The 27,755-nt window shown below is 36.0% G+C and overlaps 1 protein-coding gene across 6 annotated transcripts in view; it reads left to right on the top strand.

The window, feature by feature from the left end:
* Positions 1 to 27,755, top strand: part of LOC101860485 (ribosome-binding protein 1) — a 45,296-nt gene that overhangs the window by 5,861 nt on the left and 11,680 nt on the right. For 3 of the 6 annotated variants that reach the window (XM_035968577.1, XM_035968579.1, XM_035968576.1), the window contains exons 6-25: positions 364 to 401; positions 1,437 to 1,593; positions 3,873 to 4,094; positions 5,162 to 5,266; positions 5,661 to 5,797; positions 6,330 to 6,483; positions 8,219 to 8,314; positions 10,510 to 10,602; positions 11,172 to 11,228; positions 11,635 to 11,727; positions 12,248 to 12,319; positions 12,867 to 12,956; positions 13,160 to 13,252; positions 14,021 to 14,116; positions 15,607 to 15,699; positions 16,623 to 16,682; positions 17,185 to 17,199; positions 24,520 to 24,603; positions 25,975 to 26,031; positions 27,144 to 27,311. In XM_035968577.1, coding sequence (XP_035824470.1) covers positions 364 to 401; positions 1,437 to 1,593; positions 3,873 to 4,094; positions 5,162 to 5,266; positions 5,661 to 5,797; positions 6,330 to 6,483; positions 8,219 to 8,314; positions 10,510 to 10,602; positions 11,172 to 11,228; positions 11,635 to 11,727; positions 12,248 to 12,319; positions 12,867 to 12,956; positions 13,160 to 13,252; positions 14,021 to 14,116; positions 15,607 to 15,699; positions 16,623 to 16,682; positions 17,185 to 17,199; positions 24,520 to 24,603; positions 25,975 to 26,031; positions 27,144 to 27,311 — 1,980 coding nt within the window. Of the gene's footprint in view, positions 1 to 363; positions 402 to 1,436; positions 1,594 to 3,872; positions 4,095 to 5,161; positions 5,267 to 5,660; positions 5,798 to 6,329; positions 6,484 to 8,218; positions 8,315 to 10,509; positions 10,603 to 11,171; positions 11,229 to 11,634; positions 11,728 to 12,247; positions 12,320 to 12,866; positions 12,957 to 13,159; positions 13,253 to 14,020; positions 14,117 to 15,606; positions 15,700 to 16,622; positions 16,683 to 17,184; positions 17,200 to 21,211; positions 21,395 to 24,519; positions 24,604 to 25,974; positions 26,032 to 27,143; positions 27,312 to 27,755 lie in introns of those variants that run through there. The other 3 variants (XM_035968580.1, XM_035968578.1, XM_035968581.1) reach the window with 3 other exon arrangements.

Here is a 27,755-nt window from a genome sequence, read left to right as displayed (position 1 = left end):
TTTTTAGTCTTATCCTTCAGTGATATATTTCTGATTGCTGCTAAATTTTGTATAGGATGACTGTTGCATTGCTACAGCTCTCATACACGAATTTAGAAGGGATTGTTGCATTTTGAAATACCACAGCTTAAGTTTTGATAGATTCATTAATTTATGAATATGGGTCTGATATTTTTCCTAGTCATTACTGTAGTGCTCAAACCCTCAAGGCTTTGTAGATATTTGTCAGTCCAGCCGGAAAGGAGAGTTTTGTTCTTTTTTTTCCCGTCACTGTTCTGCCTAATTTGTATTACATAATATGTGTGATTTTCCACTTAACGTTGTCTGATACACATTTTTTTTCTCTTTTTATTGACACTTTAGGAAAACAAAATTCTTCAAGAAACCCTGTCTTTGAAGGCGTAAGTATTTTAGAAATATTTGAGTATTTGAGTTGTTCCCCCCCCCGTCATGACTCTCTTCCCTTTTCCTGATGTGACCATATTGTTCACAAAATTGTTTTTAGTTCAAAGTTGTCTCAGTAACTTAAAGGTGGCTCGAAGATGCTTCTGGTTCTATAAATAGTCGATTAAAAAAATGAAATGGATTTTTGGAAACGTATTTTGATAGAATTCTCAAGTGGGCGGTCGAACTTGCTGAGACAGCCCCCTTTCCAAGGTCACCACCTGTACAACACTCCCATCCCCCACCCCCCATTTTTACTATTTCTCTTGCACTGTTCAAGACAATTGTCTGTACTGTGTGGCTTGGGCTAAATATAAGGCTATTAAAAAAGAAAAAAATAGGATAACCATCACTCGTAAGCTCTTAAGTGTTCATTAATTTCATATTTTGTCGGTCTTGCTTTTTTCCTCGGACGACATGGCTGTTATTGTGTTGATGTGCTTCTCTGTCCCACTATTTAAATTTTACTTCTTTTACCAATTTAAAGTTTTTGTTTAAGGAGGTGGGAGGTTGGTGGGTACTGTGTCATGGTCTGCTTTTCCCACTTTTTTCTCTGTATGACTATTTTTTATATTTTGTTAAATTTTTTTAGTAGAGGGTTTTACGGCGCTCGCAACTGCATAAGGTCATATGAGCGACACAGTTCATGTTTGCTTGTTGGTGAACTTGCTGTTGTCTCTCACCACGAACAACTACCCAACTCGTTTATGGATATTATTAGCTTGTTTTACCGCCTCTTATGTTATAATAAGAGGTGTGGTTAGCTCCTTCTATCCTATCAAACATCTACCATCCTATTCTCTCCTCCTTTTTGTTGTCTGTCACTTTCTTGTAATACCTCTAATCTTTGGCACTTTTTGACCTGTTTGTATTGCAAGTGCCCTAAATCTTACTAAAACTAAATAAAAAAAGAATGTTGGAATTAACATATTTTTTTATGCCCTTAATGATAACAAACTCTACCATGTTAGCAACATGTTCTTACTTCACAGGAAAGAAAATGTGAGCTTGAATGAAAAAGTGAAGAATTTTGAAAAGGATCTGAACAACAGTAACGCCAAGCTCCTGGCCAGTGAGACGGCAAGGAAAAGCGCAGAAACCAAAGTTTCCACTAGTGAAGAAAAAATCCGCAAGCTGGAGGGCGGACAGGTAACCATGGCTTTTCTTTTGTTCTAGACTTTGTTCATGAAGTGGGATTATGCTGTAGTGTGTGGGTTCGCTTTTATGAGTTCTCAACTGTTGGGCTGGAAAAAAAATAGTTTGTGAAGGGTGCTTTTTGTTTTCTTATGTGATGATTTTTTGTGTGTCTGTGTTTTAGTTTTTTTTCACTTTAAGACAAATGTTTAATGAACAGTTTATGTAGAGACTGTTGATATCTCATTCATAGAACTGAATGAAAGAAATTGAGATTGTTATTTATCATTGCATTAATGACTACGATATGTATATGAAAACTGGAAGAATATTATATCTGAAATGTTTGAAGGCATTCAATCTTTTTACTATTTTTTTAACATAATTTGGTGTCGGTTTTGTGTAGTTTGACCTAGAGCATAATTTTAATATAAATTTTCTGCTGTCATTATGGTAGAATTTATTAATTTTTCACATCTCAAATTTGTCAAAACTGTGAATCTTGATATCTTATGAGAGGGCTTTTTGGTGCCGGTACTCTTATGACATCTCTCTTGTATGATCTCTGTACAAGGACAAGGGAGCATGACAGATAGTCTAGGTTCAGAAGAACTGCCTGCACAAAACAAAAACTCCAAATGTCCCAAGAGCCATTGGCCAATTCATGTACTGCTTATGTATACAAAGTTGCTCACTCTACGCTTGGTAAATGGATGACAGTTCACAGCTCGAGGACTCATATTCTCTTGTGCAGAACATACAGGTTTAGGGCAACCATTGGCATAAACTTTCTCAAGAAAACTCAGGACAAATGGTGAGACCCTGGCATGTCTAGTGGAGTTGAAAAGAAAAATCGCCCTCAAATGCAAAGTATGGCTTGTTGAGAGGAAGATTGGTAGATGATGAACTTCTTTTTGACAGTGCTACCTAGCAGGACAAATGGAGAAAAATACTTTCATCCTTGCTAGTTTACATGAAGGGTTCATCCCTGTAATGTCAGATTCCTTGAGAATATTATTATGTGAAGGGAATGGACATGTAAATTGACAATGGTCTTGTATATAGATGACTCGCAACTCAGGCATTCTCATATAGGTAAACCACCTGACACCTGGACAAGCTCACTACTAAGTGCAGACTGTGGAGATTTCCCATCTACAAGTCTGGCAAAACCGTGTTTTCCTCTGCAACAGTCTCAAAAAGGACAGGACATCATCGAGACACATAGGAGAGGATGAGGAAAGTAATGAAAGTTGATCTGCCTGTAGCACATTTTGTTTTTTTCTCTTGGACAGGAGATGGGCCAGAAATGTACATTTTTCAACTCAAAGCAGGAGTTAAGCGGTCAATGTGTGTGAAACAAGTGCAGCCTGTGAATCAAGCAGGATCGTGTTTGGAATTGCAAAATATTATGTATAAAGTTAGCCTTGTTAGTCATGGAGTTACTGTGCAGCAAGTCAGTGGCCTGAGCTGTGGGCAAAACAACCGATGATGCAGTTTCAACATGGGGAATTCTCTATAGGTCTACAGTTCTTGAAACTCGTGAAAGGTGCCTGTGGTTGAGGAAAGAACACTCACCTAGGAAAATTAGATGATAGCTGGAAGTTCAAGAACAGAATAATGCACCCGTAAATGGTCATCACTTTCAGGATCAAAGGAACAGGAGCAGAGGCCTTGTTCATGAGGAGAAAGCTTCCTGTGGAGTAGCCCAGCACAGCCTCAACATGCCCCCCCCCCCTCTCCCTCAGCACACACAGCAGACTGATACAGTGTAGTCACTGTTAACTATAAGGGCATCACATCTTGGAAAAAAGTATAGATCTGAGACATTAACCTGTAAAACAATATGAGCAGAGTCCACCCTGAACACCCAGTCTCACAAACCCACCTTGTGCAGGATCGCCTCTCAGGAATTCTCCGGAGTTGGTCCATCACCTTTGTTTACTGTGCCTTACCTACAGAACTATTACAAATATTTTTTCTACCACGACTTCTCTTCTCATTGGCATCATCATGGAATCTAGCAGTATCAACATCCGTGAAGTCAACAGAGCCATTGAGGACTGGAACAAATAGAGGAGGATAAGCATGTTGATGTGATTGACTTCAGCAGCCAACAACACACCGTGTGATGTCAACAGTTGACAGTTAACGATCCAAATGACCCAACATAGGACATCTCACAAAGACTTGCACTCACTACAACACATGGCCACAGGCAGGATTACATCATCAACTGGATTCCTAAGAACAGCCACAACCACAACACAACAAATGGTCTTTTTATTTTACAGAAAGGTGCTGACGCCATGATCAACAAGAGAGTGGAAGAGGTCGCTATTCAGCTGAGAAAAAGTGAAAGTAGAAATGATTCCCTGTCTTCTGATTTACAAAATGCTACCAGTGCTCTCAGCACAGCTGAGGCGGAAGTCAGCACTTTGAAGGGAAAGCTTCAGGAACTGGAGACTCACTTAAGTCGGGCGGATGCCAGCAAAGAGGTGGAATCCAAGCTGCAGGTAATGCTGACTGATTGTTTCATTTTACGTAAGATATTTTTATTTAGTTCTTTGCTTTGAAATAAGTTGCTTATTTCATTTTTGTTGAGCTTAGTTGTTTTTTGGTAGAACATTTTTCAATTCTCCCTTTGTTGTGTTAGTCAGCCTTTTTTTTTCTAATAAGAAATGACTTATTATGACAATGCATTTCTTTTTACTCAAAGGAACAATCTCCTCAGATAGTGCCCTGTTGTCTTTTTGTTTATGATAATTCTTTGTACTTTCCAGCATTAAAGAATTCCCATTTTGCGAGATATAACATCTATGACCTGCATGTGGACATCAGATTGCATCAGTTAAAGTGGCAAAGGCGGGAAGTCCATCTATGTGCTGTTTCTTTCTCAGCCTGGACTGGTCCTGACAGGTTGTTTCAAAGCAGCCTGCCTCCCAAAGGATTAAGATTGTGTTGATTGGGGCCTAGAATATATTTATAATTAATTACAAAGTGGAATTATGCCAGTTTATCAGAATCTTTGTGATACAGAAAATTTATGGTCTGCTTCTTTTGAGGCAGGGATTATCTTAAAAGAACCTGCCAGAATGAAAGAAAGCAGTTTCTTCAAGATTGTACTTGGTCGACTTTTAGTGATAAGGACAGAGTTAGAGATAGCACTGTAGGGAACATTGTCACCTCACATGGCTTTTATAGAATCATCTATGTACAAGAATTGAACCATTTCAGGCAGCGAACAATTTGCAATACAATGCAAAATACATGAAATACTGAATTTGAGTTGCTAATTTTTTTATAATTAATTTTTTGGGATGGGCTCTATGATTTGAGCTATGATGTCTAATGGAATTTCTTTTGTTTAATGAGGCTCTCTTGTTTAGTAAATACTTGCTGTGAGAGATTATTTATGAAGTGGAAAATTAGTCTTTGAAGCATTGTTTTATTTTATCAGATGCAGTATTCTGGTTGAGGACATAATTTGATGGATGTATGCATATATTTTTGGCGTAAAATAGTTGGTTGCTTTTTAAATTTTCTGTCCTAATTCAAGGCTTTTAATTTACATTGCTTACAGGAGTCAGAAAGAAAGCGTTCAGATTTGGAAGGAAATGTCAAGAACCTCGAGAAACAGTTGGCTGATCTTTCCAGAAGATTGAGTGAAAGTGAAACGGAAATGCTGGTAAGTTTGGTCTTATGTTTAGCTACAAAGTACTAGAGAAAACAACTTGTGTCTCTATTTGATTTATTTGACCTATTGTGGGCTGTAAGTAGACTTTTAAGAGACTGAAGTATTCCCAGTCCTCCATCATGTGATAACTTTGTATTTTGAACTCTGTCAAGCTTCTTTTGTTTGGACCACTACTATTATTCTGAAACAGTAGCTTGTACGTGTGGGTTTGCAAAGTTCAAATTGTGTGCCAGTTTGTTTCATGGTTTATGGCAACAATTGTTCTTTTTTTGTCTTTCGGATTGCATTTTAAAAGATGAATAAAACAGTTGGATAGTTGTTTACAAGTATTTTGATGTTCTTTTTTTCCGTCATGGTGAAAGAAATCTGTGTGTCTTTCTTTCAGCGTTTACAACAAGAGAACCGCAGCCTTGTGGACGAGAACAAGACAATCAGTGAGAGAGTGCAGGCGGCTCCTGCTGCCAATGGAGACATTCATGAACAGAATGGTCCTTCATTGTCCATGGAAGAGCATGAGAGAATGTAAGTGTGGAGTGTGTTCCAGGCTTCTTCTTCCCTTTCTCTCAGCATTTGAAATGTTGTCATAATTTCTTTTGTGATAGAAGTCCATGAGGTTTTGCTATACTAATTTGTGGAAATAAAAAGTGGTAGAGGTCCTGGTATTCATGATCGTTTGAAGAGTATGTAGTCAAACAATTTTTATCTCTGCTGTCTTTGTTTGTCAAATGTTTTTTTTTCTCTATATTGCTTTTTTATCAGTGACTACTGGCGACTGTTGAAGGAATTGCTGTTTCTGTGGTTCTGAGTCTCATGTAAACTGTGTATCTTGTCCAGAACACTTTTGCCTTTCCCTGTTTCTAATCTCTTTACTTGTCTTATGGATGGTTGGGGGTTGTTATTGGAAAGCTTTTCTTCTTTTTCATTGCCTCTGTAGTTTTTCTGTCTTGGTTTTTTTCCCTCTGCTTGAAATTAGTGTTGTCATATGGATGTACTTCTTTTTATTCAAACTAACTAATTTTGTTAACCCTAATTCGCTCTTAATGTCTTTCTTCAGTGTAAAAGAAAAGAGTGAGGAAGTGACTGCGCTGACGGCCAACCTGGAAGGTCAGAAAAAAGCTACTGCGAACCTGCAGGTCCAGGTGGACACACAGACTGCCCAGGTGTCTGAGTTACAGCAACAGTTGGCGCAGCAGAAGGCTAAAAATAATGTAAGTTGACCCGGGGTTCATTGTGAATGCCCGCAGGACTGAGGGGTCCTTCTTGGTGTAGCGGATAGTGAAATTGCTTCTGGAAATTTGAGAAACTCGGAGCATGGGGCGTCTTTGATTATGTTCTCTGTGGTTGATTGGACAGTACACTTTGAAAAGTGAGAAAATGGGGTATTTGCAGCAGTAAAGATTTAACTTTTGGCAGTTAATTCGTTGATTTCCATTTCGTTTGGAAAACATGAAATTTTAAAAATGTTTACATAAAAGGTGAGCACTGTTGTTTTTTTATTGGTTTTTAAAAAAATACTATTAAAAGTGGGAAATTGTGCCATGTTTTTTTTATTGCACCAATTATTACTGATAATTATCTGAGGGACACCATGTAATGCTGCTGTGGCCATTGGTGAGAATGTCCTCATCTGCTTTCGCTTTCCCCAAAGTTGTCATTGTGGGCTGATTTCTTCCTATAGAAATACTGGGCCCCTTTGAATAAGCAAATTAAGATCTACTACTCCTTATCAACCTATGTGTTTTGTAAGTCGTACCTGTAGCAACTGATTAGGCCTGTAGAATATATTTCTCTGCCAAGATCACAAAGTCTATGTTTTTCTCTTTCTTTGCTGTACTTTGAGGTCAGTCTGAAATGAAGACTTTTTGATTTTAATTAAAAACTTTGTGCCAGATTTATTTTCAAGCAGAACAAAAGTTAAGTTTTACCCGGAATGTCTCTTGAGCAATATTGTTAGACTGTTGAACTCTGAAAGACATTGTATATCATCTTTGTCTCAAGAAGTATGAGTAACTCTCCAAGATTTTTTGTACTGATAATGTTAGGCAGGGTCAAACATTACTCATTTTTCTTGCTCCAGCAAAGATCTTTAACTGTTGCAAACTGAAGTAAATCATACAGGTCTTGCGAAGCCAGTCTGACAGTGTGAGGGATGTGTTGCGACACATGTGTCAAATATTTATTTCAGGTCATAGGTTAAGGAGTGCCATGTAGCATGACAGAGTTTCCCACATGTTTATGCTAATAGCATGGTGTGTCATTTGAATGAGTCGGAGATGAATGTGATGTGCCGATGCAGAGTAACACTGTATTTCCTTTGACATTTTTTTTTATTGAGGCAATTTGGTGTAGGCAGCAAGTGCTCAAGCTCAAGATAAAATGTTAAAATTTGATACTTTTAGTAAGCAGGGTAGGATTTCTTTTGAAAATTTACCAGTTTTGTTTATCCACAGTTGTGTGCATTATGTCTTAAATGCATTTCACAAGAGCTATCTTTTCTTGTTTGAGGAATCTTTTTGCAGTAGAACTGAAATGAATTAAAGAAAAATCAGAGAAGTGGTAATTTTAAATGGTTTTTGCATTTTGTTTTTTTAGATGAAGTTCTTTCACAATAATATGGTTTTGTTTTCCTGTGTTGAGTGAGAGAAAGTATAAATGTAAATTGTTATTTATGATAGATTGTATTGGGCTCAAATCACAGTCAATTTCATGTAAAGTCCAATAAGTTTCACTTCTGTTGTTTGTCTTGAATTCTCTTTAGGCAGTTAAGCACTAACTTTGACTGCATGAATTTGAGCTATTCTATTTTCTCCATTTTTCCCATCACTTTTTTCACACAAAGTTATTATATCTGGGCTGATGAACAAGACCTCATCTCATTCCGTCGTTCGTCATCAGACTTACTAGAATCATACATCCACTCTTATGTTTGCTTTGCAATTTCAGGAATTGCGTGAAAAGAACTGGAAAGCTATGGAAGCGTTAGAAAAAGCAGAAAAAAGTTCTGCCGAAAAAGCCGATAAGGCCCTTAAATCTGCTAGGGTAAATATCCCGATCACTTCATGAAATATTGCTTGTTTCACCATTTGCATCAGAAGTTTCTTCAGTTGTTTTTTTTTTTTTTGTATGTTGTCTTCTCAAAGGGAAGGAAGTGTGTGTGTCTTGTATTTGACTTAATTATTGCTAAAGTGTGCACCTCTTGCAAATTTTGTCAAAGCTTTTTCTTACCTTGTAGGTTTTATTAAACAGCTTTAGATTCTCAAGTATTCTCTTGTAGTTATGTATCTGCTCTCAGAAAATTTGTTTTTCCTGGATAGAGTTCTTGTACGACATTGTAATGATCGTGGGAACTATCCTGTAGAAAGTAAATATTTCCTGTCGTGTCTGGAAAAATGCTTCTAGTCTTTTGGCCGGACAAGCAAGTCTAATATGTGACTACAAAGAATGATAAATTCAATCTATGTCAACTAAATAACTAAGCGTACAAATTAAAGGGATGTGTCATTGTTATCTTTAGATGTAGCCAGTGCAGCTCTCATTCTCCATGAGGTAAAAGCCAACCCTTCGGCTCCTAAGTTGTGAAAGTTGTAGATCTGTAACATGATCAGCACAAAACTTTGCAAACCAGAGTACTTTACATACAGAGGCGTAACTGGAACTAATAATGGCAAAGTGAAAACAAAAGTCAACTGCATTTGCTTGTTGTTTGCTACGTACCCTGTGTGATCAACAGGTTCCATTTACATTGCATGACAGGTTTTCAGTTTGCTTGCGTACATTTTATTTTAAGTTCCCTTTCTTTTACCCTTACCGGTAATCTTTTTTGTCCTCATTTATAAAGTGTTGTAGTGTGTGCAGTGTTTTTTTTGTTTTGTTTTCTTGTTTTATTTCCTCCTGTAAGGGGTGGGGGTTGGTACAGGCAAAGCAGCTCTGGTTGTGTAAGTCTACATTGTTATCTAATCAGAGCTAAATATAAACCAAATTATACTAACGTCTTGGTGTTAACACAAAAGATTTCTTGACATTTAATATCATAAACCTCTTTTGAATTGTCTGTTTATTATGGGTATCATTAGGTGACTTGTGGAAGACAAAGTACTGAATAGTGTGTTGGGTTTTTAAAAACGTTTTGTATCTTATTTAAAATAAATTTTAATAACATTTTCTAATCTTTTTGAGGCTTTTGGTACATTCCATTAACTTTCTCTTTTGAACAACACAATGGAAATCCCCCCCCCCCCCCCCCAACCACCACCTCCGGAAAAAAAAAAAGACGACTACACCCCCTCTCCCCCCAAAAAATCTCAGAACATGATGGCATTGGTAATAGTCTTTCAGTCTTTAAAAAAAAAAAGTTCTTGTTCTTGTGGAAAGCACAGCCCTGAATCCAAGCCCTCTGTGTGTGGTGCTACTGTGATATTATATGTTCCCTTACTTCAGAAGTGAAGAAATGTCATCGACCCATCCAATCTTTTGACATTTGGAATATAGGTGATGTTGGAAAAGTTTAATATTATCAGTGACTCCTACAAACTTTCTTGTTGACAGAAGTCAATCTGAAAAGAGATGCAGCTATAGCACTTTACTATATGTAATCTATGTGATAATGGGATGTTCAGTTTTTCCCTCCACGAATGTACATGAAATCCATCGTGTTACGAGTGAAGTAGTACATCACTCGATGTACATTCCTTTCTGTGGAAGTCATTGTCTAGTATTGCTCACTTTCACTGTTGTCAGCTCAACATTGCACAGCAGAGTCAGAATCTCTCAAATTGACCTCTTTTGATTCTTTTATCAGGTTTTTTGACAAAAACTGTTATGTTGGTCATTAATTTTTACTTTCTGAATAAGCCTTGTATTTTCCCCTCAAGCCTTGTATTTTCCCCTCAAACTTGATTCAGTGATTCAGTTTCCTAATGGAATGAACTATTAATTTAAAACAATTTTAGGGAATATTTTTTGTTGAGAATATCATGTGTACTTGATTTTGTCTTTGACATTCGTACACATTTTAGACTGTTGTTTTGTACCTCATGCTCATAACATTATTTAGTGATGATAAATTCTCTAGTATTGAGAATCATAACCTGTGTTATGAAGTAGACTAAAAGCTTTTGCCATGTTTTTTTGTCTATTTGTTTATTAGCAAGGCTTGTTTATAGTGTCATCTTTTTTTTGTTGTTCTTGAAAGGAAAGACTGTATAACTAACATGGGTGTATTGTGTTTTTTTCAGGAAATGAGTTCTGCTGGAAGTGTTGAGATTGAGACTAATGACAAAGCTGTCTTTCAACGCTTGTTCCCAGAGGTTAAAGTCTCTGACAAACTGGTAAGGAGGGTATTGCTGAATTCAATTTTATAAGACTGTACTGTAAAATTAATTGCATTAAGTGTCCTTACTTTAGGTACCATGTAAACAAAGTTCACTCTTTGCGTTCAATTGTAATTACATTTCACATCAGGAAAAAGTAAAGAACGATGATTGTATGTCCAATCAAATATTTAGTAATGTCGAAAATAAATTTGGTTCCACTTTGTGTGGGCTGAAAATGATGTTATAACACGTCGCGACCCCAGTGCTTTCTTGTCGTATCTCCATTTTTAATACAGTGAAAACAGTTCATAACAAAGAGTGAGCTTAAGAAGATGTCACATTTTCACCGTAAAAAAATGGAGACATGACCAGAAAGTACTAAGGTCGTGACGTGTTGAATGAAAAAATCTTCAGTTTATGTCTCTAAATATATGTGATTGTGGAAGATTTCCTGTCTCTTAAATTATATCTAATTACTTTTGTTTAATAATCTTGAACTTTTTTTTGTTTTTCACCTTGTTTTGTTGTATTCTGTGGCCATCTCATTCTTTCTTTAATCATTGTTTCTTTTCTTTTTTGTTTAGGCTCACAAAGAGTGGGTAGTTGCATTCGAGAAACAGGCTCTCAAGAAACTCCAAAGTGTGAGTGTGCATTGTTTTGAACTTAAAGTTAAAGCTGTCTAGCAGTTTTTTGTGTGAAGGTAGAAGTCAAAATTGTACATATCACTAAGGTAAATAATCTTTTTCTAGTTTTGATCTATTAATGGTTTTTGATTTACTTATCACTGATACACCACTTTTACTCTTAAATGTTTGCAAGAATAATAATTAAAAAAATATAAGAAAAAGAAAGTCATAGTACTGTGTGTAAGAGAATGATAAGAAATATTACTGCTTTATTTGTGAAAGTTGCAGGCAAGCTAATTTTTTTGCCAGCCAAGAAAAGGATTAATTTGACTGTGTATTGTAACACTATTTAAGTTTCTTCCTCGGTGTTTTCGTTTTCGCGAAATTTTCTGATGATGTGTTTCATGTTTTTGTTCCTCAGAGTGTGAACGAGGACAGCTACAAAACATTGGAAGAAGAAAATAAAAAGTTTCAGCTTCAAATAACGAAATATGAAGCTCAGAGTACTGAACTGGTAGGTACTCTCTTGAATATTTCATCTCCAACTTGCTTTTTCACTGAAAAAAAAAGTATGTCTTAAACTTCAATTTGAATACGTTTCATCACATATTAATTGATAAAGTCCTGTTTGCTTTGATTTGTTTTGTAGTGACTTTGTAATGATCTAATTTTTCAGAAGATGTTCCTTGTAGCATTATTGGGCTAAGTCGCATCATGTGTGTAGTTTCCATTGTATTTCCAGCTCAAATATTGATTGGTTGGATTTTATAGTCAAAGTTTAAAAAAAAATCATCTACCCCATTGTCCCATTTTTCTTGAACTAGACTTAAAATCTGCCTGAGAGTTCTTTTTTTGTATAAATGAATGGAATGTTAGTGGAGTATGTTCTTTTTAGCCTCTGAATATAGTTCTGACATTTCTGATGGGACTACGTTAACTGTATGATCTATAATTCATTTTACAATATTTTTATTTTTATTCTCAGAAGTTAGGTTTCTTTTTGTTGTTACTGACCATAATCGTTATTCATACAGAATAGCAAATCTGCAAGATTACAAGAGGCTGAGAAGGAATTGTCCCAGCTCAAATCCAAAAAGTCATCACAGGTATGACTCATTTCAGTATTGCTTGAATGTTGAAATCTTTGTCCTCACTGAGACATGGGTTCGATTTACTTAGTTTTATGGTGCCTGCAACTACACTAGACCCTGAGACTCAAAATGTGTGTTGATGGAGCATTAGATACATAATGTTGTATGTAATCATAGGCTTCCTTCTTCATGGTATAGTAGTAGACATTTTCAACTATTTACTTATGGTAATCATAATATCAGTGACATTTTTTTAGTGAGTGGTTGGAGGGCAGATATGGTAGATTTTTTTCTTCTTTTCTCTCTTTTACTCAAGTTTGTAGTGTTCAGAGACATAGTGTTCCAGCATTGTGTAGTCACTGAAGTGCAGGTTGCTAAAATGTTTCTTTAACTTTAAAAAATGAATTTTTTTTTTCAGTGAGGCTTAATTCATTGGTTATTGTGTTATGAAAGGGCTACACACCTCTTCTGTAGGTTTGTTAAGCTAAGTTACAACAATTTAGTTGTTCGAAAACTAGTGTGTGTATATACATGTAATTACTATTCTGTTTTTGTGTTTCAGGTTGATTCTGCTGCCTATTCTCAAATAGAAAATGATAACGAGAGGTTAAAAGAGGAGGTGGAACAATATCGCAGCATTGTCTCAGAAACAGTGAGTTACTCTCATAATTTTCTTTCTTTGTGTACAACAGTATAGCTGTGGCTCAATGTGTAAACGGTTTTCGCAGATTTTTGGCTGAATCATGCGTTTTTTAAGAGTAACAAGTAAGTTGAAATTAATTGAGAAATGATGACCAGGGGGGGTTTGTGATGGAATGTTGGAACTTAAAATGTTTTTCTCTCTGCGATTTGCAGGAAAATAAATTGAAACAGCTGGAGAAAAGTATAGACGCAGAAGAGAAGAAGTGGAAGGAGAAGTTGAAGGCTGCAGAGTCATCTTCATCTAAGGTAAAAAGCTGTGTGTGAGATGACTTGTGAACTGCCTGTTCATGTTCTATCTAAACATGTGTTGATGAGTGCTGTGGTGTGACCTACACCTTATTATCTTATACTACTGTTTTGTGCTACTTATGCTTACATAAGATTAATCAGTGTCTGGTGAAATCATAACTGTTATTATGGCATTAATCTGGAGACTATCTTTCAACAAATACACCTTAATATTCTGTTTAAATGAGAAATTTTTTCAAAACAAATGGATTGAGTCGTGGGTTTGTTTTCGTTTCCCTGATTAATTAAGTTTTTCTTATTGTGAATGCAGAGTGTCGTTTAAGTTGTTGATAAAATATTGGCTTCTACTGATACCAGCATCACATTTGCCATTCTCACGTAATTAATAGAAATTGAGTTTTTATCTTTGTTAGAAAGGTTTTATTTTGTTTGTCAGAACTTATAACTGTGCTTGGGTTTATCACAGTTTGACTTTAACGCTTCTCTGATTATTGTGAATCCTGGGTGGGACAACTCTAGTTCATGACAAGGAGATTATTAATAAGTTTATTTTCCTTAGAGTCATAAAGTTGTGTGTAATTGTCACCAAATCAACTGCTCTTCTTTATTATAACCGCATGTAAGGCAAAGATCAGTTCAAAGATCGAGATAGAGAAATATTGTGCCCAGACCAAAAGGTAAACGACAAGAGTACTCCTTGAGCTTCTTCTTTATGCCTCAACATTTATTTGAAAGAAATACTTATATTGAAATTGAAATCTCCAGAATTCAGGCTCTGTACAGAGGATAGCTGAATTGGAGAAAATCATAGCTGATCAAGAGAAGCAGATGCAGGAGTACAGAAATGTTTTGTCTCTCACAGTGAGTCCACTCGTGGGTCTGTTGGGCCCCTCCAACTGCTTTCTGTCGTCTCCTTTTATTATTTTTTAAAAACTGTCATATTTGGTGGAAGAATAGTTTTCTTTGTGTCTGGAAGAATAGTTGTTTTCTTTCTGACTAGAATCATTTCTGACATCTTTAGACTGCTTCAGATGTTTAAAGTATGTGCACTTTTTTGTTGTTGTTGAGAGAGTTGAAAAGGTAATGGAGTGATGGGTTTAGAAGTGAACTAGTGACTGGCATGGTTGGAATTTTTTCTGTTCAAAAGATATCTTTTGTGACTGAGAGCAACCACTGTTCCTCAAATTTTAAGTTGTTTATCTGAGCTTCCAGTTTGTATGAGTATGTTCAAAATTATTTTTTTTAGACAAGTAAGCTTTTTTTTTTTAATTCTAGAAAAAAGGGGGTCGTGGGTGGGATGATACTGTATTAGTTTTATATTCTTTATGTTAACGCCAAAAAAACTAGCCTAAGACAGAATTGTTTGTAGGTGAATTCTTATTTATGGTCTTGTGATAGAACTATAGATTATCTTGTGTTAGGAAAAATGTATAGGAATGAGTCGCATTTTTGGGAATCATTCTTTGAAATGTTTTATTTATAATAAATTGCTTACTTCATTGTGGTATTATGCATTCTTTCATTGAAAAAATTGTGTCAACAAATCTGAGAGGAAACAGTTAGTTGTTCTGTCTTTATTGTTGCTAAGTTAAACTGCTACCTCTATTTACACTTGTCTCAATTGTGGGCCGTTAACTTTTTATGATTTTGATATGCTGCTTGTTTAACGCTTTCCATACGGAATGCATGCATACATGCGTCAGGCTCTTGCACCATTCATTATGGGAAAGCAACCATTCCTGTTCTTTAAAACACAATCATTTGCAAGGAAAGTATGAAAGCATTTCATACCAAATGAATCTGTGTACAATTATCAAATTTAGTAATTCTTGAATATTTGGATAATCTATCTAATAAACTGTAATGGTGTCCCACAGACCAGACTGTGGTCTCGATGTCGATAATAGCCAACACCTTAAACAGAATCAGCCTATGCAGATTCTATAGATCCAAGTCATAAAGTGCTCCCCACATCTAATGTACTTTCTTATCACATTGCCTATTCAACTCCCTGTCAAGTAATACCTCTCTTCTTTAGCATGAAAATAAACTTCATACTTATGGAAATGCTGCATTTTGAGGGACATCCATACTGTGTTTAAAGGGATATCAAAAAGTGAAACCACTATTGGGAAATCATTAGGTGAAACCCTAACGTATGGAAAGTGTTGATGGGTTGTTTCTGCTTTTTTTTACTATTGTTTTGGGGACATTTTTTTTTACTGTTTGCATGTTATTTAAAATTTAAGAAAGAATTATTGTTTGGCTGTTTGGTCCATTTGATTTGAAAATCAGATTCTCTCTGTGACATGTTGCTCCACAGTTTTTTACACTTCCACTCATTGTTTCAGGAAAATAGTTTAAAACAATTAGAGAGCAAAGTAGCCACGGAGGAAAATGCCTGGCAGGGGAAAGTTAACTCTTCGCAGTCACAGCTGGTCCAGGTATCCACGGGTTCATCGCATTTTTCCATAAAGCATTATTATTTCTTTACAAGTGTTATTGTTTCTTAGGGATTAATTTTATTCTGATTGAAGAGCCTGATAATACTGATATGCCGTATAACTACTTTGCTTACTTGATTCTGTTACTTGTTAAGATGTGTATGAAAAAGCTTTCTAATGAAATATATATTTTTTGGTCAGACATTTCATAAATAAAGTAAATTTAGTTTAAATTTTAATTCCTGCATATTGTGCTCAAGAATAATTCTAAACTGTAATTCAGTTCGTAAGCTGTAAAGCGTGTTTTAAACAAATGCATTTTGAAGTGTTAAAATTTTTTATTTCTGTTTTCCATAATTCATTACTTTCTATCTCTCATGTTTTATGTTGGAGGGAAAATGAGGCTGTAGTAAAATGTCAAACCAGACAATCTGCTGGTTATGAATATGTAATGGTTTTGTTCACTCTTTGTGGTCAAGCTGCTGTTTCCTTAAAAAGCCTCCATGTCCTGACCTTAATGTTTTTTTGACTAGCATGGCTGCTCCTACTTCCTCTTGCTTCATTGACCAGTTAGATAAGATTAGTAAAATTATCAAGTAAGATTTGGTGGCAGTTAAAGGCTACTGTTCATAATTTTGATCAGCCTCAAATGATGTGTAAGATTGATTTCTTTAATATACAAGTGCTTACTAAAACAATTTACTTTTATGCGAGAGACAAGACTGATCTTATCTTGTTTCTTACAGGGTAATGTTATGATTAAATCTCTTTAAATATCAGTGGTTTTATGTTTTCTTGTTTTGTTTTGAAGATGGAAATTATGTTTTTTGACCACTTTCATGTCGGTGTCTCTCTTGCAGAGATATAAGGGATGTGTGAATCTACAGAAGTGTAATACTGAAGTTTTACTACTCTTCTTTCAGACTCAAGAAGAGTTAACCAACTTGAAGAAGCAACTGTTGGACTCTCGGGGTAGTGAAGAGGTATGTAATGCTTGCTTTTGCTTGCTTCTTTATTCCTCCAGTTGACTTTTGTGTTAAAATGTTGTGCCTTACTGTGACTTTCATTAAAACTGAAGGTTTTGGCAGTGTTTGCCTTTCTAATACAGTTGAAAAAACACAAACAACTTTATGGTCATACAGGTTATGTTATGTTGTGTGTTTGATGTTCTGCTTTCGCTGTAAATTGACGATAAATGTTTTCCTGCAAACATTTTAGAAATTAGTGTAATATTTGAGAAAATTTCCTTTTGGGGCCTTTCTTTCCTGTCACTTCCATGTTGGTATTTATGTCACTTGTCATATTAAGTAGTCTAACAGCATCGTGCATCAAAAAGTTCTTTTTTTGAAATACAGAAGATGGGTTTGTCATGGTTCATAAGTCTTAAATGAAAACCACCACTGACAAAAGAAAATTCTCCAAAAAAGCTCTTGCCTGTCTACCTTTTGTCTTTCCCTGTTTTTATGCACACTACTTCAAAAACAGTTGCCAGAGGGATCTGTAAGTTATTTTATATCTTTTTTGTCTGGCTACGGGACAGGTCAAAGTTTCTTTTCTCTGAAATTTCAAAATTTGTTTGCAAACTTTCTTGTTATTTTATCCATTTTGGGTTAGATGTCTGGGTTATTTCTTATTCATTATTTCTGGTGAAGACTTTTAGAAGCGTTCTCATTTTTTACATAATTTCTTTTCGAGACTTGTGAAATGTTGGGTGGCTGTTACCAACAATGGTTAATTTGGAAAAATTGTCAAACTGAAATGTTTTCCCCTTTATTGAGTGTGATGCAAAGCTTTCCCTTTTAAGTTCATTTTGTGTGGAGTGTTAAAAATTTTTTTTTTTTTTTCCTGACAGTTTTTGCCATTGTAGAACATAGTGTGTTGTACTATCCTCCTCAGTTTCCCCTTTTTAACACCCCCCCCCCCTCCCCCCACCCAATGTAAACTGTAAGTTCCTTTGAGCATATCTTCCTTCATGAAATGGAATATTGTTGTCGAGTGGAAAGTAGAGTTTTCAAAGTTTTACTTTTTTCTTTTTCCAAATTTTAAGCAGTTCAAGGTGGAGACACATGTCAAAAATGTCTGTCCTCACCTGTCAGCAAATAATTTATGACTGAATCGAGTCTCTCTTTTAACCCTTTGAACCCTGACCTCCGAGACCAAGTTGACTCTTCACCTGGTCTCTTGATCCACTGTGCAGGCATTCATGCTTTGTTGCAGGAAATATGCATTTTCAAGATTGAAATATGTCTTAACAATCCTGATCATGATATCCAGTCAGATGTCTTACCTGAATTACCTCCTGTATTCTGCCTAGTTATGCCAGTCCTGCCCCTCCAATAGATAATCTTGAGAAATGGGAGAAAGATGTGTCTTCTCTTTTCAGTGGTCACACAATGAGGAGACAAAATCTGGCCTGCCTGCTCTAGCGGGCTAACGGGTTCAAGGGGTTAAAAATGAGTTTGTGGAGGCAACTGTCAACAATTTTATTACACCTTGCAAGGTACATGAAGTATTTTTGAAAAGAAATTACTCCAGGATTTTAGTTTGCTCGCAAGAAATGATGAATTAAAGAAATGAATTTGATTATTTTTGTAACAGCGATACAAAGAAGTAAATGCAATGTACTTGTATTTGCACAATCAGCAAAACATGGAAATAGATCTCTGAGTGTGTACAGGAGGAATGGGGGTAACAAACAAATGGATCTAAACTATTATTTTTGCTGGAAGGAAAAGCAGAATAAGGAAACAGATCTAGTGTATGTTTGTGCAAGAAGAAACAGCAAATCAAAGAAGTGGATCAGCTGTTGAAACTGATTCTATTAGTTTTCTTTAGGATAAATCCCCATGTACCCCTCATTGTCTAGATCACAATTTGGTGTGCATTCAAGTCTAGTGTGGTAGATTACTGGAGCGGCTCCTTATCTTTTCACATTGCTTATTTTCTTTTTTTCCTGGTTAATGAAGAATTCAAAACATAATTTCACATGCGACAAGAAGGTAAACAAGAAACAAAGGGCCTAGTAGACATTAGAATGTGTTTGTTAGGGTGGGCTGTCAACTTTGTGCCTGTGTGAATACTCTGTTAGTAATCCACACAATTTCATGACTTTTCCTGATTTGTAGATCAGAGTATACATTATTACTGGGATTCCTGTAATCTGGAAATACACTTTAATCATTTTTGCTAAGGTTGTTGTCTGTTTTTAGCTTCAGGATTCAAACCTTGTTGCTGATTGATTTTTCTCTCAAACTATTTCAATGACTCTTGTTGTACATGATTCAAAATTAACAATGAAAATTTTGTAAGGTTCAAGAAGAATTTGTATAATAAAGTACAGGATCTATCACCGTTCCTCAGTTTAAGTTTATTTGAAAGCAAAATTTTTTTGCTTTTCTTCACCATGTAAAGTGTATGTTTACAAAGCGTTTATACATTAAAAAGTTTTCATTAACACTCTTTGTAGCATTTTTAAAAACTTTGGTTCTTAAAAAATTCTGCTTATTTCTGTTTATTTTGTAGTTTTTATTTTTCGTGGGAAGTGTTTGAATTCTCTTGGGTTTTTTCTTATGAATGGTGAATTTTGAAGTCATACTTCTAGAAAGCTTGTTCAGTTTAAATGCTTCAAAATGTAGAGACTGTTAGGTTCAGACAACTCTAAAAATGATTTTCCATTTAGACTTGTATTTTACGTTAGGTGAAGCATTCAATACACACACTACATATATGTGTGTAGACTTAACATTTTTGATAATGTAATGAATATTTAATCCTTGATAACATGCATAAATGATTCTTTTGTAGCATGCCACATACATATATGGGGATATTCCAATAAAACACACTTTTTTTAGGGGGGGTATGGTAAGAATTAATAATATGTATTAGAGAAAAAAGTTCCCTCTGTTGTTTGCTTTTTTGATCTTCTTGAGAGAAATGGTTTGGTGTGATTTGCTATTGCACATTTTTACGAGAAGGGCTTAAGTGCAGAAAGTCTGCTGAGATCTATATTGAAGTGTGAAATGAAATAGAAGATCTGTGAAGAGAGCAGGGACTCTCCCAGTGTACTTATTTCCTTCAAATTGCTAAAAATAAATAGTAAACTGGTTTACATTTTTGTCTGACTGGAGAGTAACTTAATTTCTTGTGGCTTTTGAAAATACTGACATTGTAACCCATAAGCTTTTTAGTTTTTTAAAAAAATTATTAAAATTTGTGTTTTTTAATAATAATATAGATGTGTTTTTAAGACATTTATTTCGTAGTGTTAATTTGTTAAAGAATGGAGTGAATGTTCTGTCAGCAATAAAAAATATTTTGCAACTGCAATGTTTTGGCCAAAGATATTTATGTAGTAAACAATTGTCATCTAGTCTATGGAACGCTAGCTGCTATGAGTAAATATTTTAAAAAAATTTTGGAAGGGAGATGATATATACAATTGTAGTGATGAATTGAAAGGATTACCTTTTTAACGACTGAAGTAAGCTGTAAATATCTGGAGTCCGCCCTCTCTTTTCCCACCACCCAAAGCACTGCCATTTCTGCTCTATGCTAGTGCTTTTTTTTGTGTGCAGACAATCTATTCGCTTGACTGGCTGTGTAGATAATGGCACTCTATGCGTAGACTGAGAAAAGAGTGTGAAAGATAAGACTCATAATGTACAACAGAAAGAGTGTGTGTGCTCTTTTCCATGCCTGTATACAGTGATGAGACTGCTAGAGTGGCTGGCTTCTGTAAATCTTAGCCGTGTAGAAGGTAGTTTGAGACTTGGGTCTTGTTCCTTTACTATGTTCTAGTGGTGCCAGTGCTCAATTACTTAGCATCATTGAGCTCGTACAATCACAGATTATTATGCATAATCTGCAACGGACAATTGCGACTGTCATGATCTAGTTTTTGTTGGGGGGGGGGGGGGGGGGAGGTGTTGGTCAGTTTGAGATAGAGGCAGAAAATGTCAGTTCTCATGCTAGCTCCATTAGTATACTGCTATGTATAGTTTGTATGTTCAAATTGCGTTTGATTCTTTTGTTAGACCATAATTGAAGAGGAACCCAGTACATATTGAATTTATTCAGAACTGTACACTTTCATATTTTTCAAGTTTTGCTGTCAATTAGAAATTAATTAACTGATATGCATTTGCAGATAAGTCTTATTTTAACTGTTTAAGCACTTTGTGACGAAAAAACAGTGTTCATTGTAGACATTATTCATGTTTTGTTGGCAAAATAGATCCGAGGAAAAGTAGATAAACTATTCGGTTAATCATTATTTTAAAATAAACTTGATAGTGTAAAAAAATAATCTTTAGAATTTAAACCTAATGGGTTCCCCTTTCACATGTAGTGTAGGCCTAGTTTATCAAAATTCTTACTTTCTCGGATGTTTGAAATGTTCCCTTTCTTAGATGTTGTAATTGGTGTAGTGAAATGTTGTTAGACTGATGTTTCCCTTTTTTGCTCCCGTTTGTGCTGAGTGTTGTACAATTTCTTGTCTTGGCCTCCTTAGGATCTGTCAGATTTGGGCTTTGCCTATCGATGTGTTGAAAAAAGTCTCACCAATATTGTTGATGAGGTATGCATCAAGCATCAACTATTCCTTTTTGTAGCTAAGCCACTGTACAGCTGTATTTTGTGTTTAGCATGGTATATTTCTTATAGCTGGTCTGATCAGTGAGCAGAGTCTGGCAATGGGTGTTTGACAACCATCATTTGGATGTAGCATAGCTGCTTGAGAGAAAGGAGAGTGGGTTGTGTACTATCTGTAAGCTGACAAACAAATGTTGCAAGGTAGATGGAAAGAGTGCAAGGGGTTGCTTTATCATAATTTTTTGTGAGTATGTATTTCATAAGATGAATGAATTGTTTAGATGTAGTCTCAGGGTTGTCAGACACTGGTCAGTGATGATGGCGAAAGCATGTGTGTCCCCATGTTCCCCACCCCCACTAAAAAAAAACTAATTGAATGTCTAGCATTTATGAATTAACACACTGAAAATCCCTCAGTATGGTTGTTATATTAATTATTATTCTCAGTATTTTATTGTATGTTTTGTCCTTAGTTGTTGGCATACAAACATTTTTTGAGAGACGGAAGGACCATTCTCTATTTTGCCTACAGAATTTGTGACCAATTTCAGATAGGACGTGGTATAAAGCAAATGCTTTTACATTCTTCATGTTTGTGAATATGTGGACTAGAAAAACCCAATTTTTGAATTCTACTTTGAAAACCCCAAACTATGAAAACACTTTTTGCTGTTTTAGTTTGGAGCCATCTATATGTAGGGACTTTCCCTAACCCTTAGTTAGCAAAGTTCACTTGCATTTTGTGAAACAAAAACAGAGTTTGGTTCTTCCATCAGAAGTTTTGTCAAATCCTTTCAATATTTTGTCAAATCACAGACAAGTTGTAACTGTGGACGAGATGAAGTAGCATGGTTCACCTCTTTAGGAATGGGTCTTGCCCCAAAAAATCTTGACCTTATGAAACCCATACCAAAGGGGTAGGGAAAGAGACGTCGGTTGTCCAAAACAGCCCCCAGGCGCACAATGTTATTTATTCATGGATGCTCATATTCTGAATCTGATCTGTGGAAATGAGGTTGTGGGGTGCAGGTTTTCTCATACTTAATGTCATCATTTTCCTTTCAGTGGGCAAGGTTTACTTTCTCTGTCATATGCCTTGTGTTTGGCAAATTGAATCAATCAGTCCAATAATTCACTTGTAATATTATACAATTTGCAGGAAGAAGGTTTCAGTTTGTTATTCTACCTTCTAGTTTCTTTTCATGTATTTGTATTTGTTTTGTTTGTCGGTTTGTGTGACGTTTCAGTGGGTGACCACAGTACAGCACAGAATACTCCAACACATTTGAGGATCTAAAATTACTTTGACAGTGAAAGAACAATAAAATCTGGGCCGTTTGACAAGTACATTGTGTATGAGAAAAATAACCAGAGTGTGGGAATTGTTCTTCATGTGTTCTGGGCTCCACTGTGTTTTTGCCCAGATGATAAAGTCATGTGATTGTGATGTGTGCAGGTTTTTTTGCATCATGCGCAGTGGATGTGCCAGTGTGGAATTAACTTTTTTAGCGTCCCGTAACCTCATTTCTGTGGGTGTGATAGGGGTGGAAGAAAACACTACTTACTTCTCTTGTTTTGTCTACTTGGGTATTGGGCTCATATTCATTGCTGGTTATACACGTTAAAGTTATGCCTTTTATTTACCCTTTACATATTTTATTTTCTATGGGTGCACACACTATAAAGGGTTGAAATAAAGTGGTTATGGTAGGATGTTTCCTAAGTTTCAAATTTTCATTTTCAATACCAGATGTTTTTAATTGTTAGGTTATAAAGTAAAGTGATATTGGTCTAGGGAAATAGGTACTCAAGTCTACCAACTCAAATTAAGAACTCAGAACGCTACAATGTCGAATGCCGACCATGCAAATTATGTTTTAAAATTTTCACTATAACAAACTTATATTCTAGAGTCAGAACTGCTGATTTCTAGATTGTTTAGAGAACTCTTGTTCATATCTCTATTTTTATTTCTGAACGTGCAAAAATACAGTTTGAGAGCTTAGTTCAATAAACTTGTATTTCTTTAATGAGCATTACTGCTGTTGCCCCTCTGTCCTGTCTTCTTCTTTTAAAATCCAAGCTGCAATGACAGTGATTAAGTTTTGTTTTTTTCGTTTAGAAGATTAGACAAAAGTAGAGTTAATTATTTCAGCTCTGTTGTTAAAATATGGTATTTGTGACAAATGGGTTTCTTGAAATGGGCAATCACAGTTGTGTTGCCAGGTTGGGGAATGGTCGTAAGTCTAGGTCATTACTCTTTAACTCATTGAGACAGCGCTCACTACAGTGTCATTTTGCACAAGGGTATAAACCATGTTGGCCATATTTTGACCGCCAGCGTTTATATTTTCTTTTCTTTCTTTTTTTTTAAAAGATGAGTAAGAAAATGAAAGCTTGCAATTTAAAACAAATACCTTTTTCAGGTTCTGCTGAAGTTGAAATAGCAAATTTGTTTTTAAAAATTTGATGTTGTTTTTTTTTGTCCTTGTACTGCTAGTAATTGCAGTCCATGCCTTCTGGTGATGGATAAAAAAAAATCTCTCATGATTATTTCATTTCTGGATAGAAAAATAGTGCTTGACGCTAGAAACATCTTTCTTGCTTGGTGTTTATCTAGTGGAAAATGAGTATCAACCCCCTCTCCCCCTCTTAGCTTGCTTTTGTCTTTCATTTGGGCATCTTAAACATTCCCAAAATGCTATGTCTAGAATTGCAAATTGCGGGTGGTTGGCGGGTGCTCTGGTGTGGTTTGCTTCTTCTTTCCTATAAAACATCTGTCGTCCTTATCTCTCCTCCTTCTTTTTTGTGTTTGTCACTCTCTTGTAGCACCTCTAACTCTAATCTTCAGCACTTATGTGACCTTTTTATGTTGCAAGTGCCGTAAAACTCTTATTAAAACTAAAAGAGTTGCGAAATGGGAATCAGAGCGCACAGTCTCAATGAGCTTAAAGTATGAATAACAGAAAAGCACAAAAGTGTTTTGAAAAATGACACTGGCTGTTATGTTGGTTAGAATCATGTGTGTGTGTGTGCGCGTGTGTGTGTGTGTGTATGTGCACACATGCGTGCGTGTGTGCTTTTGTACTTAAAAGCTTTTGTGCTTGTACGTGGTTGGGACAGAAAGATGTGTTTGTGTGTGCTATGTCATGTGGCTGGTACACAGATGGCGACAACAGCCTTCTCAAGCAGTGAGTTCATTCATGTTTGTTTCTTGTGTGCTCTCAGATGCAGACCAAGGTGGAAACTCTGGAGGAGGAGTTGAGAGAGTCTCAGGAAAAGATCATTGTCCTCACTTCCGAGAAGGAGACGGTCAGTCATCGGATAATATCCACCACAATATACTAGCCTTCTTTTTTTTTTACTTTGGGGATGTTAAGGGGTTGTCAAAAGTTACGCTTTGAAAGAAATTTTGTCAATGTTATGAGCAGGTCCTCGTTATTTCATATCTTTAACATTCTTGTCTGTATTCTCTTTTTAAAAAATATAATTTTTTTCTTTCCTTTTTGCGTGTGTGTGTGGGGAGGGGGGGGGGGGGGGTGTGTTCCATGTTTGATAATTCTGCCACTAGTGGGGAGGGGGGTCCAATGTTGGGTAATTCTGCCGCAAGTGTTCCATAAAGATGAGAGGAATGTAAATGAAATGGTCCTTTTTCACATCCAATTTTTTTTTTCTTAATGAAATGAAGCTGTTGTACAGGGTATGTGGTTTTGGTTGATGATGTTGTGGAGATTGTCTTGTTACAGTTTGTGCACTCTTGTTTGTAGAGCAGTTTGAAACTCATGTTTGTTGTTTAGTCTTTAGGCTCTTCACTTTATATGGTCGCTTTTAAGCACAAGGGGGCTATCCCGAAAAATGCCATTTTGAGAAAATCGAAGTTAAAGTTTTGGCTCCTTGTTCAGATTCTTTGAAAGACAGGGAGAGTTTTCTCTATAACGAAACAAATATACACACCAATGATACCAAACTTTTCCTATAGGTAGGGCAATGAACACTTTTAGTGTAGGTCAAGATTTCTAGAAACCCCCGAAATCTGAATTAGCCCGCTTGTCCTTAAAAGCGACCATATATTAAGGGTGGGAGGTTTTATCTAGTACTAGTGTCTCTCTTTTTTTTTCGCTGGGATGTGTCCCACATAGCCCTGGGTGACCGTGACGCTTAGGGTCAAAACGGTATTGAATATTAATTGGCTGAAATTTTCGTGAATTCGGAGGAAATATTACACATCAACTTAAATCTCAAGTAGTGGTTATAGGCTTTTTTTCTTTTGCTGCTTTTGTAGTTTTTGTTTGTTGTTGTTGTGGACCTAGTGGCTGCTGAGCTTTTTTGCTCGTGCTTGTTTAGCACAGTAGATGGAGCAGAATGCTTTGGTTGTGTATTGTCTTTTTGTGTACAGGGTTGGACATGATAATTATTGGTTGTTAAAGCATTTGCTCTCGTGGCTCTTGTAGTTTCTCCCTGAAGGGAAGGTGATGGCCAACTGTTGCATAGTGCATGTTGCAGTGAACAGGAAGTAGAATGGTAGTGGTAGGTTTTTATGGGTAGAGGGTTAGTTAACATATCTGATCCTTATGTCTCTCCTGTTAAAATATATTTTTAAAAAAAATTTTAATGATCCAAAAATTTTTTGTGTTCTCTGAAAGATATAAATCTTACCAGTCCTTTCGTATTTTTATCCCCCAGGTGATTACTAAAGTCATGGAGCTTGAGAAAACAACAACTTCTGGAAGTTCAGATAAAGTAAGTTATTTTACTGTTTGATGCCTGAATGATTTGAGTCCAAATCTGTTCTCAGCCAAATATGCTTACTATCATTGTGCTGACACCTGACATGGAGAGAAAATAATTTCACAGAAGTTTGTCTCCCCTCATATGAGTCTGTGATTGTCTTTTATATTTACTTTTTAAATTTTTTTTGGTCATAGCAATAGACAGAAAGGGTGTGCTGTTACCTCAGTTGGTATCGTCGTGGAGTATGGTTGGGATGACTCTAATTTGAATCCCTGATGTGGTGATATGGTGCGTTTGAACTTGCTTGTTTGAGGAGTTCTGAAAGCTCTCTGCCTACTTGGTTCAGTCATAACAGAGATAGATTTAAAGATTGGAGGTCCCGTAATTTATACAACCTTAGTATTGAACCCATACAGTTATCTGTTGCTAATTACCATACACAAAGTGGGTAAAGAAAACTTTTTAAAAAATGTTTTGGAAGTTTCTTTGAAGACGAAGGATGTTCTGTTTTTGTTACTGAGCACTTGTTTATTTTAGGATGACATGTTCTACTGAGCTTTGCAGTGTTATTGTATTCCATCCACTTCAGGGTTTTAGGAAGTTTGTGGACAATAAGTAGGTGGTTGGCGGGTACTCGGGTACAGTTTGCTCCTTCTTTCCTATCAAACATTTATTGTCCTTATCTCTCCTTTTTTGTGTTTGATACTTGTTTGTAACACTTCTAATGTTCGAGGTGGGCGGTTGGCGGGTGCTCTGGTGTGGTTTGCTTCTTCTTTCCTGTCAAACATCTATTGTCCTTATCTCACCTTCTTCTTTTTTATGTTTGTTACTCTCTTGTAACCCCTTTAATCTTCTGGCGCTCATATGACCTTATGCAGTTGCGAGCGCCGTAAAACCTCTACTAAAACTAAACTAAAACTAATGTTTGATACTTATATGACCTAATTGTGTTACAAGTGCCGTAAAGCCTCTACTAAAACTAAACTAAAACTAATATTCGATACTTATATGACCTAATTGTGTTACAAGTGCCGTCAAACTCTGATGAAAACTTAACAGTGGACAATAATGATTAATCTTATGATGAAACTATATGAATACTTTTTGTTTTGTCAATCCAGGAAGTGGAAGAGCTCCGCAGTCAGGTACAGGTAGAGCGCAAGAAGAACAAAGACCTGTCTCTGAACGTGGTCAAACTGAACGGCATCATCAAGACTGGCCAGGACGCGCTGTCCCAAGAGCAGGAGCTGGTCAAGAAACTGCAGGAACAGCTGGACTACAAGTCTGTGGTGAGTGGCGGGACGTCCTCATGCGTCCTAGTTCATTGCTGCTTTGGGGTTGGACTCAGTTCAGTCAGCTTTTAGCGTAACGTGCTGTGCCCTTTGGTTTGATAGTCTTTGAATGTGGAAATAAAAGATGTTCCTCTGCACTACTTAACTCTCCTAACGTTGTTTCATAAGTGAAGCAGGATAGCTATTTTTGTTACTAAACTGTTACAGCCTGTATTTATAAATAAAATAAAATGTTCATTCTTGTAAACTTTTTGCTAATAACATGCCTCTTCAATTAAAACAAACTCATTCTTTGTTTAACTTGACTGTAATAAATGCACCCTGCTCCTAAACCATGTCTTTCTTTTGTATGACTTGACAGTAATAGCATGTGGCCTTAAATGGAACATTTCTTTCTCAACCTAAATGAAAAGACATGCTCATATATATAATGAAAAAAGG

The sequence above is a fragment of the Aplysia californica genome, unplaced genomic scaffold, assembly GCF_000002075.1.
Source record: "Aplysia californica isolate F4 #8 unplaced genomic scaffold, AplCal3.0 scaffold00068, whole genome shotgun sequence".
NCBI classification, from domain to species: domain Eukaryota; kingdom Metazoa; phylum Mollusca; class Gastropoda; order Aplysiida; family Aplysiidae; genus Aplysia; species Aplysia californica.
Note: the sequence above shows the minus strand (reverse complement) of the source record. Positions and strands in the feature narration are given on the sequence as shown.